We start from the raw sequence: 17,446 nt of genomic DNA, 5'->3' as shown, positions 1-17,446 counted from the left end.
AAATTGTGCAATTGAATTGAAATATAGTAATGGTCACATGCAATGATGCAATGCATATCGATTACGTGTTTTTAATTGCATCTAAAGGTCCTATAGATTTGGAAAACTATAAAAGAAAAGGAAAAGAAAAAGGGTTTGGAGGTTCTATTTCTATAGTAGCAAATATGCCCTTCCCCTTTCTGATCGATTTATGAATCTTCTAATACATGGGATTGAGAGCAACAGTAGCCGTGCACACGTACACTTTGGTGCTGTTGTCAACCACACCATAAATTTTTGTATAAAACATGTGTACACAAACACAGCACACTTCTCACACTAACTAATTACGTAATCGACATGTGAATGCTAATTGAAAAACGACATATACATGATACATCCGTTAAATATACATATTTTATTAATTTAGATATATAACCGTTATATACAATAAGTAAACTAACATGTGAGCTCTCTGATTATAAAAACAACATATACATCAATTAAATGTAGATATATATATTATTAATTTAAATATATAACCGTTGTATGTAAGAAGTTAGTTCAACACAAACTTTTTTGGTGTAAAACTTAGATTGTAGAAATTTTCGCCAAGGAATTAACTGGAAATGGTAATACTCTAAAACAACCCCAAATCACCATCTACTGTTATTAATTTTGGAGATTTTGGTAATTAAAGGGTCCCGGCTAAAAATCTGAAAACAGTGTCCAAAACTTGATACGTCCATATTTAAAGCTGCAACAAGAGAAATAACATCAGTGAATTTTTATGGACAGGTGCTACATGTGCTGCTACATGTGTGGACAGGTGCCTGTAATTATATGGCTTGCTAGTACCTCGTACTTCCTTAAATAATTGATACTACCTTATATACCATCTTTTTTTTTTTTGGGTTCTGCCTTATATACCATCTGTGATTTTGGTTTTACTTCAGAAAATTTTGTTTGTTTGCTGTGTAATTCTTGGGCTCATTGGACGCAGCCTAGCACATTCAATCAAGCCCACGAGGAATTTGATTTAATTTGACCTTAATACAAATAGCCCACTAAGTCAAAATAGCCAACTGAGAAATTAAGGTATGTTTTGCCCAAAAAAAACAGAGAAATTAAGGTATGTACCGTATGTTAAGAAGGTATGCACCGCCCATTGGCCAAAAAAAAAGGTATGCACCGCCCCAGGCAAGTGAGTACTGAGTAACGACGATCCCAACTAATTAATTAAAATTAGTTAATTTATTAATCAAAATTAAATCACCAAATATTGGAAATTTTGAATCACACCACATGACAACCGTTTACTTTTCAAATGCGAAGAGAAGAAGGGCGATTCTGTAATAACCTTCACAGCGAGACCCTATTTGGCACGCCCTCACAGCTTAAATACCACAACACACACAAGCGTATAAGACCAGACCAGTACTGACTACTGAGTCCGCACCACCACCACCACCACCATCACCACGCTCCAGAGAGCGAGTAGCCGGCGAGTTCAACTCGTCTAACTCACTCACCCTCTTTGTTATACAATCACTCACAGTCTCAACCACACTCCGACTCTGTTTTGGAATCAAAACAAAACGGTTGATCCTCGAAGAAGTTAAAGCAATGGGTTCGGAGCTGATTTTCAGAGGGCACGAGACCCAAACCGTGGCCGACACGTACTCACCCAAACCGCCAAAGCCATGGGCCTCCGTGACCCGTCCGATTGGGTACTTGCTCCGAGAACAACGCCTAGTTTTCGTCCTCATCGGCATTGCTATAGCCACTATCGGGTTCACCCTCCTCCCGTCCTCACGCGCCCCGTACAGCCGCTCCAACATCCCGATCTCGAACGAGTTCGTTACGTACGACTTCGAGTCGACTCATTTGTCGCACAGACCCGTTTACGAGCGCCGGGTCGCTATGAACAAGTGGAATTCGGGTGGGAAGGTGCCGCTGGGGCTGAAGCGAAAGGGGCTCCGGATCGTGGTGACGGGCGGGGCCGGGTTCGTCGGGTCGCACCTGGTGGACCGTCTGATGGAGCGAGGCGACAGCGTGATCGTGGTGGACAATTTCTTCACAGGCAACAAAGAGAACGTAATGCACCATTTTGGGAACCCCAGGTTCGAGCTCATCCGACACGACGTCGTTGAGCCTCTTCTCCTCGAAGTCGACCAGATCTACCATCTCGCTTGCCCTGCCTCCCCTGTCCATTACAAGTTCAACCCCGTCAAGACCATTATATCCTTTCCCCCAAAACTTTAATTACTTTATTTTTTTAAAGTTTTTCTGTTTTGAATTTGGTTATTATTTTTGGGAGGCCTTAATCTTTGATTTTCGAGATGCACAAAACCAATGTGGTGGGGACTCTGAACATGCTTGGTCTAGCGAAGAGGGTCGGAGCGCGCTTCTTGCTCACCAGCACCAGTGAGGTGTACGGTGATCCTCTGCAGCACCCTCAGGTTGAGACCTACTGGGGCAACGTCAATCCCATCGGTCAGTATCTCTCTCTTTCCTCTCCTTTATTTAGATTCCATTCCATTGCATTTGGTCCGGAATCTACTTGTCCAAACGGCGCATGTTAGTGCCGAGATACGCGTTCACTCTAACTTGCGCGGGACATGCGCCGGAGACCATCCTATAGCTTTCATTTGAACCGAGTTAGGGGGGGGTCTTGTCCTTTTCTTGAAGTTGAAGGAGTGTCGATACTAATTGCCACCACGTTGGCCATGGTGGTGGGACCTACGTGGCCAATATTCCTAGATCCCGTCGGATTTCCACGGTCAACGAGATACCCGTGATTAACGGGTCCAATCATCCGACGGCTGAGATTTCTGTATTCCCATCTCCGCCATGACTGTAATATGCATGTCTTGTTAAAACGGTAAAAGCAGAGATTAGCGGAGGGCATTTTTGTAAAAGCGATAGGCGTCTGAGTTTTAGGGTAGTAGGTCCAGATCTGACGGACTCCAGACTCCAGAGTCTTGGTCGGTTAACTGACAAACTTTTCGCTGGCTGTCTGAACGGGTGACAGGTGTCCGAAGCTGTTACGATGAGGGAAAGCGTACGGCAGAGACGTTGACTATGGACTACCACAGAGGAGCAGGAGTTGAGGTAAACTCCAAATTTATGGACTGAATCTTAATTATCATATTTTGTTACTATTAGTGGTAAATATAGTGGGGAACGCCACAAGGCCCATAACTCTCTAGTCTGTACTAGTCCGTGGGTGTGTGTTTTCTATTTAGTATGGGAACCAATATCAATTATTTGGACCCACTTAAAAAGTTAAATGTGGGATTTTTATTTTTTATTTTTATTTTTTAATCATTTTGTTTGTACTTTGAAATTTTGTTGCAGGTTAGGATTGCTAGGATTTTTAACACTTATGGGCCAAGAATGTGCATTGATGATGGTCGTGTTGTTAGTAACTTTGTTGCCCAGGTAGATTGTTTATATGTTATTCGTGTTTTTGCTGGGAACGATGAGCTGTTTGATTTTAGTGGTTAACTAATGATAAGTGGGGTGGTGGCAACAATAATGCAGGCGTTGAGGAAAGAGCCTATGACTGTTTATGGTGATGGGAAGCAGACAAGGAGTTTCCAATATGTTTCTGATCTGGTAAATCATTGTGCTTTAATACCTTATTTTAAGAAATGGGTATTGTTTACGTTTTCTTTGTTGTGTGGTGCTTAGCTACGTACTTCGATCTTTATTAGTTTAATATTCCAAATTGCTTCTTTTTATGGTTTACATAGTATCTTGCAAAGTGAGATATAATGCAAGATTTGGGGGGCGGGGGGTTGAGATTGTGATTGGCAGTTATTAGTGAATCGGTGACTAACTTCAAACTTAACAGATTTTTTCTTCAACTATATTGAATATTTTCCTTCCCATGTGCATAGCACAAAACAATTGCAACTGGTTCATTAATTAAAATTTGTGCACATTAGGTATAGTTGACACTGCTTTTGTGCATGTGCTCTCGTGCATAATTGCTGGTAAGTGAAATCTGAGATATGCAGTTTAGTCACTGTTATGCATTGTGTGGGCAATTTCTTCATATGGTGAGTAATCACCAACATACATTTCTTAATTGCAACTTAGTGTCACTGTTGTGCATAGTCCGCAGTCTGCACTATCAATGTTTGGTTCTTCTAAACTAGTAAACTTCTGAGTATCTGTCTTTTAAATGAAAGCAGGATCATCCTAGTTTCTTTTACAATGTGTATTTGAAATGAAAAGCTTATAAAGTAACTTAATTGTCCAATTTGGGTATTTGGGGGGTGATGTGTTCTAGTATATATAACTGTCCAATATGTGGTAGGCTCTCTCAAATATATATATTTTCACCAATGCAAGTATGATTTGCTGGTTTATTATTGTTGCCGTTTTGTGTATTACAACAGGTGGAAGGTCTGATGCGCCTGATGGAAGGTGAGCATGTGGGACCTTTCAATCTTGGGAACCCTGGTGAATTCACCATGCTTGAACTTGCAAAGGTAAGAATTAAGAGATGGAATCCCTAATCAAATGTTGCAGCTTTCCTTGTTGAACATTTACTTATTATTACATGTATGCTGCTGGTGCAGGTGGTCCAAGAAACAATCGACCCAGACGCAAAGATAGAGTTCAGGCCCAACACAGAGGATGACCCCCACAAGAGGAAGCCTGATATCACAAAGGCTAAAGAACAACTTGGTTGGCAACCAAAGGTGTCCCTGCGCAAGGGCCTCCCTCTTATGGTTTCCGACTTCAGGAAACGCATCTTTGGTGACCACAAGGAAGCTGGCTCTACCACAACCATGTAATCAGTTCCTATGTTGGCATTGCATGCCATATATACTTCTCACTGGCAAAATGGCAATGGGAGAGATAATTCCTATCTTTCCCCTCTCCAAACAATACAGCTGCAGAATACAGCAGCGAGTCACGGTGGCAGCAGTAGTAGCAGTAGCATATATGTGTTCTATTTGGCATTTGTTTTATGTCCATCTTTGTTCTTTCTTCGTTGTTATCCTCTTAAAGCTTAATAGACAGCGAGCCTTCGCTTTTCTCCTTTTCCATATTTCTATTCTTTCTTATGCAATTGGTCTCCATTAGAGACAACAGCAATTAGATTAGACATCTTCATGATATTACTTAATGTACTGTGAGAAGCTTCCCCAATCATTGATCCATTGGTAATGATATGCTGATATGAAGCAAGTACTGTTCTTTGATTTAAAAATCCCAAATTCTGAGATTTAGAATAACATATTCTATATATTCCAGAGCATACACATTTAACCAATCACCAATCAATAAAAAAATCAAATATTCATTGACATGTTGAACATGTTCTAGTTTCATACTCCATACTCCATGAACCTTGGAAAAATAAAATGGTGCACATCTTATCAGGGTTAAATGTCTTCAAAGTAGAGCTTCAGAGGAGGGTTAAATCACTTCTGTTTGCAAGCCTATAGCCAATTCTCCTCAATCTGGTGAAGACGGGTTCAATCTGTTCAACTGATGAAATGTGTTTTAGAATAGATTTGTTCCTTTAATTAGAGCATTCTCCAGTCTCCTTCTCCAAGTGCCAGGGAGACCAAGCCCAAAATTTTAGTGATTCTGTACTTTTGAATTGGCTCTTACAGTGGATTCTAGACAAATGAAATATTGTAGGTTCATGAAATAGCTCTAAAGGAATACGTTATATTAAAGGTTCTGGGTTCAAAGGATTTTTATTCCTCTTCCTCCCTTTTGCAATCATAGTGACATATTTAACATTTGGAGGAAAATGCAAGAGCAGTAATATAAAGTGATTATGCACAAGAACACAACAGTAGCCATGTACATCCAACATGTCCAGCTACATTGCCGAGTGATGTTGCAATCTGCGTCCCTTCAACCCACAAAAGTAGCTCCCAAGTGATTGTGTACGCGCCGCCTGCTGCTTCCTCTGCTGCTTGTTTTTTGTTTCAGCCGGTGATGCTGTGGTGTTCAATTTCAAAATGCCGTTGTTAAATGTGTGAATTGGTTGCACAACGACCGAGTTGTCATCACTTGTGTGCTTTTCAAGCCAAACTATGATGTCTGCAAAGACAATCTCAACGTTCCCATCGGGCTCTCCTGATGTTAAGCCATGCCACATTCCAGGGTACAGTTTTAAGGTTTTGTCTGTGCTGCTGGCTTTCTCATACAATGCCCTGCTCACTTCTGGGTCTGTCACTGTATCTGCCTCCCCATGCAACACAAAGAATGGTAACATCACCTGCCCAAAACAACCCATTAACTCTAATTAATCCAGTGAAACGGTCTAAGTTTTTGACATTGTCACTAATATATTGAATCATTTGGAAGCAACAAACAACCTCATGTAAGCTTTCTTCAAGGCTCATGCTAGTTCTGAGCATTTCCAATGCTGTTTTCAGCCTTGGCTTGTCTTGGTAGATCAGCTTGTTGCTCCTTATCTGAAACACACACCCTTTAAACACTGAAATATTGACCCCATTCCAATCTATGATCCATCTTCCTGATAAAGTGTTGAAAAATGTGAAATTCTTTTAATTGTCACCTCTTCGCGCTTTATAGGGTCCTTGAAGGCTGAGTCAATGACGTCTTTTGTGGGTACAATCTTCCATTTGGGTATAATCTCCTCCACTTTGGTTAATACATTCACAACCAGTGGATGTGGCTTTACCTTTTCTGATATCTAACAGTTGTTGAATGGAACAAAAAGATGAGTTTTGGTAACCAAGCTTCACCTACAAACCAACCAAACTTAATCAAACTTGTACGGAAAATGCTTTACCTTACACATAGGTGCAACAAGAACAGCCCCATTCCAAAAAGTCGGTTCCTTCTTGTGAAGCAATAGGGCCACTGCCCCTCCCATAGATTCCCCATACAAGAACCTACACTTGTCCCTGTACTCTTCCTCCGCTAGGATACCATTGTAAAAATTATATTAATTTAGTAAATAATTTGTCATGTCGTAATATAACATATAACATATCAAATATCTGATAAGAGTAATAACTCCTAAATTATTAGATACATACCACAAATCGACTTGAAGAAGTCATTGCAATCATTAATAATGTTTTCGAACTTTTTAATGTAGCATCTGGCCCCTCTTGACCGTCCGTGGCCCTCATAATCAATTCCGAATACTGCATACCCGGCATTAGCTAGCCGGATCCCACATTCTAAAAAGACCACAAGACATTTAATTAGGTCATAATAGGTAAACCCCACTGTCAGTTGCATCAAATTTTGCCTCCATTATTAATTTATCAAATAATTTGTTTTTTGGTTTTTAACAGCAGTTGTCCTTTGCCTTTGGTATTATTAAAGTGGGCCACCAGAGACCTTACCAGCCCAAAATATGTTTGCTAACCAAACCAAACCAAACCCAGTTGACCACCAATTTTATTTTCCCTACGGACTTGGTCCACATGATAGGACAGTTTCAGATCTTCATGGAGAGTTGCTGTCAGTGGCCCAACAATTATTTTGAAAAAGAAAAAAGAATTTCTCACATGACAATTGCTGCTGCTTGGGGTACAAGCATGCAGAAAAAAAAAATGATAAATTTGGAATATGCAATTCATTTGCTACATATTTTGGAGTCTTGCAAAGTTTAATTTTATGTGTCAGTAATTTATCATATGGCCTTAATTAAATTATGTTGGGAAGAAAAAGAAAAAGAAAAAGTTGTGTCCCATATACATATATATAATGAAGAGAAAGATAAGGACAAATGGGAAGGTCAGCAGTAGACATTGGGAATACGAATGGGATGGGATTATAGTGGCGTGACAGAAGTATGGGTATTGGACAGTAGTCTTGGAAAAACCCATGGGATTGATCTGACTGTTTCAATAATTTAGAATGGGACACAAAGAGACAGTACTATACATATCACTAAATTTGTTTGGGAATAATCTTATCTTATCCACTTTGTTTTGTAGCCTCCTCAATCCTCATCATATTCATATGCCATGTAAACAAAGGCAGAGAGTAAAGAGTTTTTCAAGGGGAGAATGGAGTTATTCAAAGCCCAAAGGAACGCAGAGAAATTAGTAGGATCGCACATGAGTCATGAATTTGGGATGGAGTTTAGAAACTCATGCATTATTTTTTGGGATTGATTCGATAACGTGACCACATAAAAATATACTCATTAGTGATCTAGTCTAGTCACTGGAAAAACAAATGGCAAACAATATTTGTTGGCTTCGAGAATTTTAGTAATTGTCTTGCCTAATTTTATGTTTTTTTTCCTTGGATATTAGCACTAGAAACAAAAATTTAGAGAAGAATGGAAAGTTTTATATTCTTTTGCAGAACAAAAAGTAGACAAGATAAGATTTTGTTGTTGCATCTACTAGATTTCCACTACAAATGAAACTTCATTTATGGAGAGGAAAAGTTACCCAAAAAGTTTGCTTTTCTCATTATGTTTTTTTTTTTTTTCCACTATCTCTATATGATCAAAGCAAAATGTAGGAAATGAGTCAAATGACTGTATTAATTGCTTTTAAGAATTATTTTCTTTATGGAAATTTCTTTTTGTTTAACCTGCATGCAAGCCAGACAATTAAAATGTCTATTTTCCTTTTTATACTTCTTATTGAGGTTAAAAAATTGGAGAATTAACAGATGACAATGAATTGAGACAGTGGAATTGAAATCTAGCCAAGATGAAAAGGGTAGAAGTAGAGGAGTCATTTAAGAAGAATATTTATTACCTCTCATGAAACCGCTGCACTCCATGCCATACCCTGCAACCCCATTAATGAATACCAATTTATGAGCCACACATGCCCCATCACAATTCAGAGAGAGAGAGAGAGAGAGAGAGAGAGAGAGAGAGAGAGAGTACCGTGGCAAAGGAAAACAAGGGCCTTTGGAGAGGAAAAAGGCAACCATCTGCAAGTGAAAAGCTGCACTCCTCTTGAGTTCCTTATGTAAACCTTCTCTCATTCAACATTCAAAATGCAAACCAAACCCCCCATCAACATACAAGCAAATGATGTTTAATATGCATTAAAAAATAACAAACACACAACAGGAAGCATATACTTGTTTTGTTGAAAACTAAACTTACTTCTTGATATTCACCCTCCATGTTGATGCCAAGGAGCAAAAGAGAAAAGGGAATGACTAAGAAATCAAATCCAAGTTGACCGTATATGTATTCATCCCAAGCTGTGGATCTGTAATGACACCACCTCAAAGGCACGAGAGATGGTGATCGAAGAGAAAGAGAATCTGAAAGAATATGGGAACTTAATTTGAGAAAGAAAAGAAAACAGAGATAAAGATAGAGATGGAAATGGAGAGGGTGGTATATGTATTTATGTGGGTTGGGACTTGGGATTGGTTCTTAAATTGAAAAGTTACAAAATAAATGAGGTGAGCCCATCCGCATAGGCTAGCACCACCAAAGTTGTTCTTCCGAGAGAGATTGTGATCTATCTGTTTCCGCAGCCCAAGTTATTATTTGTAATATTTGTATGCATATATATTATAATATGATGTGCTACTCGTGGGCTTCATAGCCCTTAGCCAACCATGTAACGTTTTTTGAGGAGTTGGTTTTAAATTTTATTCTTGCTGCGTTAACTACAAGTGACAGACCACATATTTTGTTATTTCAGCTGCCTATGTAGTTGCAATCATGCAATCACATTATTGGTCTTTCTTTGCACTTCGATAGCAATTTATTGTGAGATGCAGCCCTGCAAGTTATTCTCTTCTATATTCAACATGATCATAACTGCGTTTTGATGTTTATCTCTAGTGCCTGCCCATTGTCACTACCCATGACAAGCTACAAAGATTGCATAAACGGTGAGTATTGTTATTGGAGTATCTTAACCAATTATTTAGTGTACCATCTTTTTTATAGAGGTGTGATTTATTTATGTATGATCCATATAAAAGGGTCTCATTTTTATTGGAGAAATAATACACCATATGAACAGTTAAGATAATTCAAATAATTTTATTCTAAATGTTATTTAGAAGTAAAAAACTAATTTTATTATTATTATTATTATTATTATTTTTAAGACAAAACCTCATTTCATTTTTTTGGCCGGGAGACAAAACCTCTTTTAAATGGGGGTGCATAGTTGGGAGCAGCACTATAGGGCACATCTGTTTAAGGGATATTGCTTCGTGCTTCGATAGCAATTTATTTGTCACCAACCAAGCACCAACATCTTAAAAGTCATTTCATATAGTTGTTGAGTAGCAAGTTAATATGCATCTACCATTTGAACTTTTGAAAGGTGCAATAATGAATTCTTTTACCTCCTAGGCTCCTACCACTCTAGAAGCTAGTAATTGTAAAGGGACAATACCTTAATATGCTAAGTTTCACATGGCAAACTTTGATAAAGTCCCAAAAAAATTGCTTAGGTTTTAAGTATTACTTCATTAGTTTTAGTTTTAAGTGTTGCTTCATTCTGTAAATTTAATCGTTGTCCATCCTAAAATTTGAAATATTGAAGTTGATATTGATTAATATATCCAACAATAATCATAATTGAACGTATAGATCAAAGAAATTTCCAATTAATTCATAATTATCACAGGGTCCAGTAGCACTTTGCTGCATTAATATCCACATTCCCACATTGAGATGCCCCTGCAATCTTACAATTCGATGTGGTTGAGATGGCTAGATGCTCTGACTTTCATACATGCACAAATAGACTTATAGAATGATGAAGATATAAGTTCTTTAACATAGCAGTACAGCCAAAGTTGATTTTGAATAATCATAAACAGAGATTTTGCCTGCTCTTCTTCCTTTTTCTTTTATTTGGAATAGCATACAAAGAATTGAATTGTCATACAACAGTCGCTGACCATAAATACCAAATCTACAGACACAACATAGTTTACTTCTTTGCTTAGCCAAATTTAATAACAGCTACACAGACTAATGGTTCGATAAGAAGAAGGATGTAAGCAAATAAGGATAAGACGAATGGAGAGAACAACCTTGCTCTGCCACAGTCTTCGAACAAGCGGTACTTCAAACTGTTCTAGCATGGTCAGTAGCAACTTTGAAGGCAGAAGCGATAAAAACCATAGGAATCACCTGTGTCCAGCTTCGTGTCAGAGCAGCAATGGCTCCCCCTGCTACAGCACCAGAAACTAGACCATTCAGCTGCCAGAAGGAAGAAAAAAGCAAACAAACATATTATTCTTAAGGTTATTGTTGTCCTAAATATGCAAGCATATGAAGTAACCTGTAATAAATGTGCAATCATATAAAAAAATTGAGCTACCATTTCAAGAGATATGACCATTTAAGCTTTCAAGATTCAAAAGTCTGCTGGTCATGTCATTCAGATTAAAAAAATTAAAATTAACTCATTAGAGACCCAATGAAGATACAAAACCAGGTGCAGCTAAGATCAACAAATTGTCTCACAAAGTAAAACCCCTCCCTTTTCTATATATGAAGTGGAATAACAGCGTGAAGGTTGGAATTTGGCTCTGGTGTTGCCTAGGAATATGTTAGTGCAGCAGCAAAAACCATGTCAGGACACAAAACACTGGATTGCAAGGGTTTTTTTAGCAATGCAAGCTAGATTATGTTGCACAAATTACCAGAGACGACTCCATATCGCTTTGTTCGAACATTAACAAATGCTCCATATTTGATGAATAACCAAAAGAAGGATTATTGATGTTTGGACATCATATGTTTCATATCACGTTTAATTATCTGAAAGCACAAGTTTTTGGAAGAGATTTATATCAGAAAGAAGTACAAGTACAAGATTTACAAATTGGGTTTCTTCCCAGAACTCAGAATATACAAATTTGAAAGATAATGTTGATGCATAATATGGGAGCCTCACTAACCAAATCATTCTTCCCCCGATATCTTTGAAGCCCACAGTGAGTAAAATTACAAATACCAGCAACAAGTCCTACAACCCAAATATTCAAAGTGTCAATTCAGCCAAATACGGAGCTCAGAAAAAAAATAAAAATCAGATATATACAGCTGAGTTTACCATATTGAAAGCCAAACCTGGTAGCCGACCTCGCCTGCTCATGGTACCAAAACAAAATGTATCACTCAAGAGTTCATTAACAACAAAAGACCAACTTATTATCTATGAAAGAATTGATACCACAAAAGCGGCTTGAGCCACTCCAGTTAAGCCTACATTAAAAAAAAAAGAAAAAGAAAAAAGAAAGCAATATTAGTTCTACCCTTTTCTGATAAAAAAAAATACAGAAAGTTTTGAAATTTACCTTGTTTACGAGCATCGTGGGGACCGGAACATAAACCCCAAATTGCACCAGCCTGAAACGAGATTCAATATAATTCTTTGGGCTGTAAGAAGGGTTTTGGAAATTTGGAGAAATAGAAATTAGAATAGAATTATGAATTAAGTTTGGAGTGGAGAGAGTTACCGTTCCGATGCGGAGGATGGAATCAACGGCGACGGAAGAGCACGGGACGACGTCGTAGGGATCTCCCTCCATCTCTCACTTCCGTCCCGCTCTCCAACAGAAAATTTAACAGACTCAGACAGCAAAACGCCGCCGTATCTGATAGACACGTAATCCAATATCCCAATGTTCCAGTCCGAGCCCAAAATAAAGTAACACACGTTGTGTTGAAACGATGCCGTAACATATTCCTTAAAAAGGAATGGGCAGAGGTATTCAGGCCCGTAGTTCGTTTTTGTGATGGGCCTTTGGCCCGTACAAAAAAAGAAGATAAAAAACCCGCGAACCCACCGAACCAAAACCCTAGCTTCTTTTATTGTATAGCTGGGGGCTGAAGGCAAACCCTAAATCGCAGTGACAGACGCAGCTCCAAACTCTCTTTGAAGACCTAAGGTGAGTATCACCCTCAATCTCTGTGCGTGTGTGGTTAGTGTGTGTGTGTGTGTGTGTGACGAAGAGAGAGAGAGAGAGGTTTGATTGATTTGTGTTTGAATCGGTCGCAGAAGAGAGAGAAGCGAAGATGAGTCGTGCGGCGGCGGCAGGGACGAAGGGGAAGAAGAAGGGAGCTTCGTTCGTGATAGACTGCGGGAAGCCGGTGGAGGATAAGATCATGGAAATCGCCTCACTGGAAAAATTCCTTCAGGAGCGCATCAAGGTCGGCGGTAAAGCCGGTGCTCTCGGTGACTCTGTTACCGTCACTCGTGAAAAGAACAAGATCACCGTCACCTCTGACTCCAACTTCTCCAAGCGGTACTCTCACTTCCATTATTTGCAAATACTATTTTAGCTTATCCTCTTTTACAGATCTGATATTATTAGTAGAACCCAGTGATTTGGATATGGCTTTCTAGCTATTGTATGCATAAAAAGATTGATTTTCCTACTTGGGTTTCGTTATACCAGGACCTATGATTGCAGTTAGAAACTTTGATAATGTGTTATTGGTGATGTTAGGCTTTTTATATTTTGATTAGTATCATGCTCAGTTCCTTTTGTGTGTAGCCTTCATATTACGTAAAATTTCTACAGAGATGATGTGCTGTAACAGGATTCTTGTGTTTCTGTTGTTGGAAATCTTTGATGGTGGATTCATTCTGCAGAATTTGCAATGCTTTATTCAATAATTTGAGACTTAAGCTTTAGAATGCAAATAATTTTTGGGTTATCCCATTTTCCATGAATATAAATTGCAGAACAAGACAAAATGTGTGAAATCTTTTTATCTTGATCAGTAATAATTGCTGTTAGAAACTTTGATTATGTGTTATTGCTGATGGTACTGAATTAGAGATAAGCTGGCTGGTTGTCTATTGTTTATATCATGTTCAGTTTCATTGTGTATAACCTTACTAATCACCTAATACGTGTTTCTCAGGTACCTTAAATACCTAACTAAGAAGTACTTGAAGAAGCACAATGTGAGGGATTGGCTTCGTGTTATTGCTTCCAACAAGGACCGCAATGTTTATGAATTGAGATACTTCAACATCGCTGAGAATGAGGGCGAGGAGGAAGACTGAGAAATTAGTTTTCCTTATTTTGAGGCATTACCCATTAAGCTTAGTTGTTCTTGAGCCCCCGTCTTTTATATTTTACCTGTCTGATCTATCAACTCTTTTTGGCTTGTTTCATGACTGTTTGTACTGAGATTTAAATTTTGGTTATCACATTATCTATGTGGTTAGTGCAATACATTTTTCTTTCAGGGGTTCAATTATATGGTGTTTGATTTTGGTAGACTGATTCTCAAATTTATTTTCCAACTGCAACCCTGCATCGTAGAAGAAGGGCGATAGTGAGATGATTTGCTTGCTATCCCTCTTTTGGGTTAGCATTCTTATAATGATCATCGGTCAGCAATGTGTTTATACGCTGGTGTGTGCCTGAGACCTGCCAACTTCAAATGTCATCAAGCATATGGTGCTTGTCAATTCATGTTCCATTAATCTTTTTTGTGTGTTAAGATTGAATGTTTCCAACGCTTGCGAAGCTCGGCAAATGAGTAATGAGCTTCACCATTTTCTTTCAATGCGCATTTGGGTACAGCAATAATGAATATATGAAAATTCATTGTAATGATGTATTATTCTCGTAATAGAATACTTGATAAATGATATTAAACGGGAGCATTGGGTGCTCCCTTAATAAAAAACATGATTGTACATTAATTTATACACAAATGAAATCACGCGAGACCGACCAAGCAATGGAGTGCTTACTCCTTTAAAACGGTCTGAACAGTTTGGCGCCATGCAGCACTCAGTATGCGAGCTTCTACAAAGCTCATATCCTCCACGCACCCAAGTCTCCATCTTTCTCATCCCACTCCCGAATCCTTCGTTTGGAACACTCTTATCCGAGCCCATGTCCAAGCCACAGTCCCAACCCCTTCCCCACTCTCCATCTTCCTCCGCATGCGCTTCCATGGAGTTCAACCCGATAACCGCACCTTCCCTTTCCTCCTTCAGTCCTTCCATTCCCTACCTCACCTCCAATCAGGACAACAAATCCATGCCCAAATCTTCCTCTTTGGGTTCCTTCACGACCCATTTGTCCAAACTTCTCTCATCCATATGTACTCGTCTTGTGGCAATTTGCTGCTTGCCCGCCAAGTTTTCGAAGACATTGTGCAACCCGATTTGCCGTCTTGGAATTCGATTATAAATGCTTATTCTAAAGTGGGTTTGATTGATGCTGCGCGAGATGTGTTCGATGTTATGCCACAGAGAAATGTGATTTCTTGGAGTTGTATGATAAAGGGGTACGTCTCGTGTGGTAGTTATAAGGAAGCACTTGCATTGTTTCGTGAAATGCAAACGTTGGGTGTGGATGGTGTGAGGCCTAATGAGTTCACCATGTCAAGCATACTTTTGGCTTGTGGACGATTGGGTGCGCTTGAGCATGGAAAATGGGTTCATGCTTATATTGACAAATCTGGGATGGAACTTGATGTTGTGCTGGGGACTGCATTGGTGGACATGTATGCCAAATGTGGAAGTATTGAGAGAGCAAAATGGGTTTTTGATCATATGGGTCCTTCTAAGGATGTGATGGCTTGGAGTGCAATGATATCGGGACTGGCCATGCATGGACATGCTACCGAATGCCTTGAATTGTTTTCTGAAATGTTAAAGTCTGGGGTGAGGCCTAATGCTGTGACATTTGTGGGTGTTCTCTGTGCTTGTGTACATGGAGGTTTGGTGAGTGAAGGGAAGGAGTATTTTAGGAGGATGGATGAGGAGTTTGATATTAAGCCTTTGATCCAGCACTATGGTTGCCTGGTTGACCTTTATGGAAGAGCTGGCCTCGTCGGAGAGGCATGGAAGGTGGTGAAATCCATGCCAATGGAGCCTGATGTGCTTGTGTGGGGGACTCTACTGAGTGGATCTAGGATGCACAGGGACATAGAAACAAGTGAGATTGCTCTGAGGAATCTAATTCAGTTGGATCCCACTAATAGTGGTGCATATGTACTTCTGTCGAATGTGTATGCAAAGATGGGTAGATGGAGTGAAGTAAGGCGTGTGAGAGATCTTATGGAGGTAAGGGGGATCAAGAAAGTCCCCGGTTGTAGTTTGGTTGAGATAGATGGTGTTCTTCATGAGTTTTTTGTGGGTGATGATTCTCATCCAGAAACTCGAGAGATATATATGATGCTCGATGAGATCATGAAGAGGTTGAAGATGAAAGGTTTCGTGGGAAATACAAGTGAGGTATTGCTTGAACTGGATGAGGAAGGAAAGGAGTTGGCTTTGTCATTTCATAGTGAAAAATTGGCAATTGCCTTCTGCTTTTTGAAGACGAGTCCAGGTACACCAATTCGAATTGTTAAAAACCTTAGGATATGTTATGATTGTCATGATGCCATGAAGATGATTTCCAAGGAGTTTGATCGGGAGATTGTTATTAGAGATTGCAATCGGTTTCACCATTTTAGGGAAGGACTGTGCTCTTGTAAAGACTATTGGTAAAGGGGGGAGGTTGATTTGTGCAACATGTGTTTGGACTTGCGTCCTAGGAGGCACCCACACTCGGATTGCACTAATGCACTAACAACTTGACTTTATATGTTCGTCTTTTGCTTTATGAAGCTTGACTTTCTAAGATTGGATGCGACTCTTACATTAATTACTATAGAATTGGCAGTGTCAAATTATTGAAATGTCAAAATCATGCTGACTTTCATGAGATGCCCTTTTTTACGGACACATTTATTTATGGCATGTCTGACGTGGTGTTATGTAAATTAAAACACGTATGCTATCATTATAAAATGCTTTTTTACATTAACTTATACAAATACATTATAAAGAGAACATTTATAATGCAACCATCATGGAATGCAAACAAATTGTAAGAGTTGAGAATCTATACTCTAAGAAGATGTAAGCCCATTAATCCTTACAATTTGGTAAAAGAAAATTTATACATAACATGTGTTGGCTGCATTGTCAAATTTATAAAGATTAGATGCCAACTCTTAATCTACTTTATTATAAAGAGCAAATTTCATTTTACACCTCTGTGGTTTATTTAGATTGTCAAATTGCTCTCTTAATTTTTAATTTTGGCGATTTAATACCTAAGATTTAAAATAAAAAACAATGTGGTCCATCAATAAGTCTGACTGTTATGTTAAATGCTTCTGTGGCACATGTGAGACCCACAATTAATGTCTACAACCATTATAAGGGTAATTTCAGAAACGTTCATCTTGCAAGAGCACAGAAAAAGCAAAATATCATGTGATTGATCTTGTTGGCTTCCTGGGTTGTGATGGTAGTGCTGCTTTGTTGTATACTTGATGGCCGAAGATACTAAATTCTCTATTAAGAAGTCAACAACTGAATTTATTTGAAGCAATTAATATCAACAATTAATCATATGAGTTCCACATATGCTACATAAATAATACTTAACGTCTAACTGTTAAGTCAGACTTATTGAGAGGCCACATTGTCTTTGATTTCAAAGCTTAGATTTTAAATTG

At 38.8% G+C, this 17,446-nt stretch overlaps 5 protein-coding genes across 5 annotated transcripts; 3 read left to right on the top strand and 2 right to left on the bottom strand.

Moving 5' to 3' along the window:
- The first annotated feature begins 1,401 nt into the window (after window positions 1–1,401).
- On the top strand, window positions 1,402–5,047 carry LOC147275539 (UDP-glucuronic acid decarboxylase 2-like). The gene is made up of 7 exons (XM_086255269.1): window positions 1,402–2,221; window positions 2,329–2,475; window positions 3,014–3,093; window positions 3,340–3,423; window positions 3,526–3,600; window positions 4,389–4,481; window positions 4,572–5,047. The coding sequence occupies exons 1-7, from the start codon at window positions 1,606–1,608 to the stop codon at window positions 4,788–4,790; spliced, it is 1,314 nt and encodes a 437-aa protein (XP_086111395.1). The 5' UTR covers window positions 1,402–1,605; the 3' UTR covers window positions 4,791–5,047.
- A 609-nt stretch (window positions 5,048–5,656) lies between these two features.
- On the bottom strand, window positions 5,657–9,445 carry LOC147275538 (caffeoylshikimate esterase-like). Its single transcript, XM_086255270.1, has 8 exons — window positions 9,077–9,445; window positions 8,852–8,942; window positions 8,718–8,750; window positions 7,026–7,172; window positions 6,776–6,906; window positions 6,539–6,676; window positions 6,336–6,434; window positions 5,657–6,235 (listed from the first exon to the last, which is right to left on the bottom strand). The coding sequence occupies exons 1-8, from the start codon at window positions 9,095–9,097 to the stop codon at window positions 5,834–5,836; spliced, it is 1,062 nt and encodes a 353-aa protein (XP_086111396.1). The 5' UTR covers window positions 9,098–9,445; the 3' UTR covers window positions 5,657–5,833.
- A 1,309-nt stretch (window positions 9,446–10,754) lies between these two features.
- ATOEP16-4 (Mitochondrial import inner membrane translocase subunit Tim17/Tim22/Tim23 family protein) lies at window positions 10,755–12,603 on the bottom strand. The gene is made up of 6 exons (XM_086254335.1): window positions 12,418–12,603; window positions 12,256–12,307; window positions 12,132–12,163; window positions 12,012–12,045; window positions 11,857–11,924; window positions 10,755–11,152 (listed from the first exon to the last, which is right to left on the bottom strand). Exons 1-6 carry the CDS (start codon window positions 12,487–12,489, stop codon window positions 11,018–11,020), a joined length of 393 nt encoding a protein of 130 aa, XP_086110461.1. The 5' UTR covers window positions 12,490–12,603; the 3' UTR covers window positions 10,755–11,017.
- Window positions 12,604–12,710: 107 nt separating this feature from the next.
- LOC147275536 (large ribosomal subunit protein eL22z-like) lies at window positions 12,711–14,193 on the top strand. The gene is made up of 3 exons (XM_086254336.1): window positions 12,711–12,849; window positions 12,960–13,206; window positions 13,832–14,193. The coding sequence occupies exons 2-3, from the start codon at window positions 12,977–12,979 to the stop codon at window positions 13,974–13,976; spliced, it is 375 nt and encodes a 124-aa protein (XP_086110462.1). The 5' UTR covers window positions 12,711–12,849; window positions 12,960–12,976; the 3' UTR covers window positions 13,977–14,193.
- Window positions 14,194–14,684: 491 nt separating this feature from the next.
- Window positions 14,685–16,634, top strand: LOC147275535 (Pentatricopeptide repeat (PPR) superfamily protein). The gene has a single exon (XM_086253270.1). It carries the CDS (start codon window positions 14,721–14,723, stop codon window positions 16,425–16,427), a length of 1,707 nt encoding a protein of 568 aa, XP_086109396.1. The 5' UTR covers window positions 14,685–14,720; the 3' UTR covers window positions 16,428–16,634.
- The last annotated feature ends 812 nt before the right edge of the window (window positions 16,635–17,446 follow it).

The sequence above is a fragment of the Dryas octopetala genome, chromosome 8, assembly GCF_963921425.1.
Source record: "Dryas octopetala chromosome 8, drDryOcto1.1, whole genome shotgun sequence".
In the NCBI taxonomy this organism is placed as follows: domain Eukaryota; kingdom Viridiplantae; phylum Streptophyta; class Magnoliopsida; order Rosales; family Rosaceae; genus Dryas; species Dryas octopetala.
Note: the sequence above shows the minus strand (reverse complement) of the source record. Positions and strands in the feature narration are given on the sequence as shown.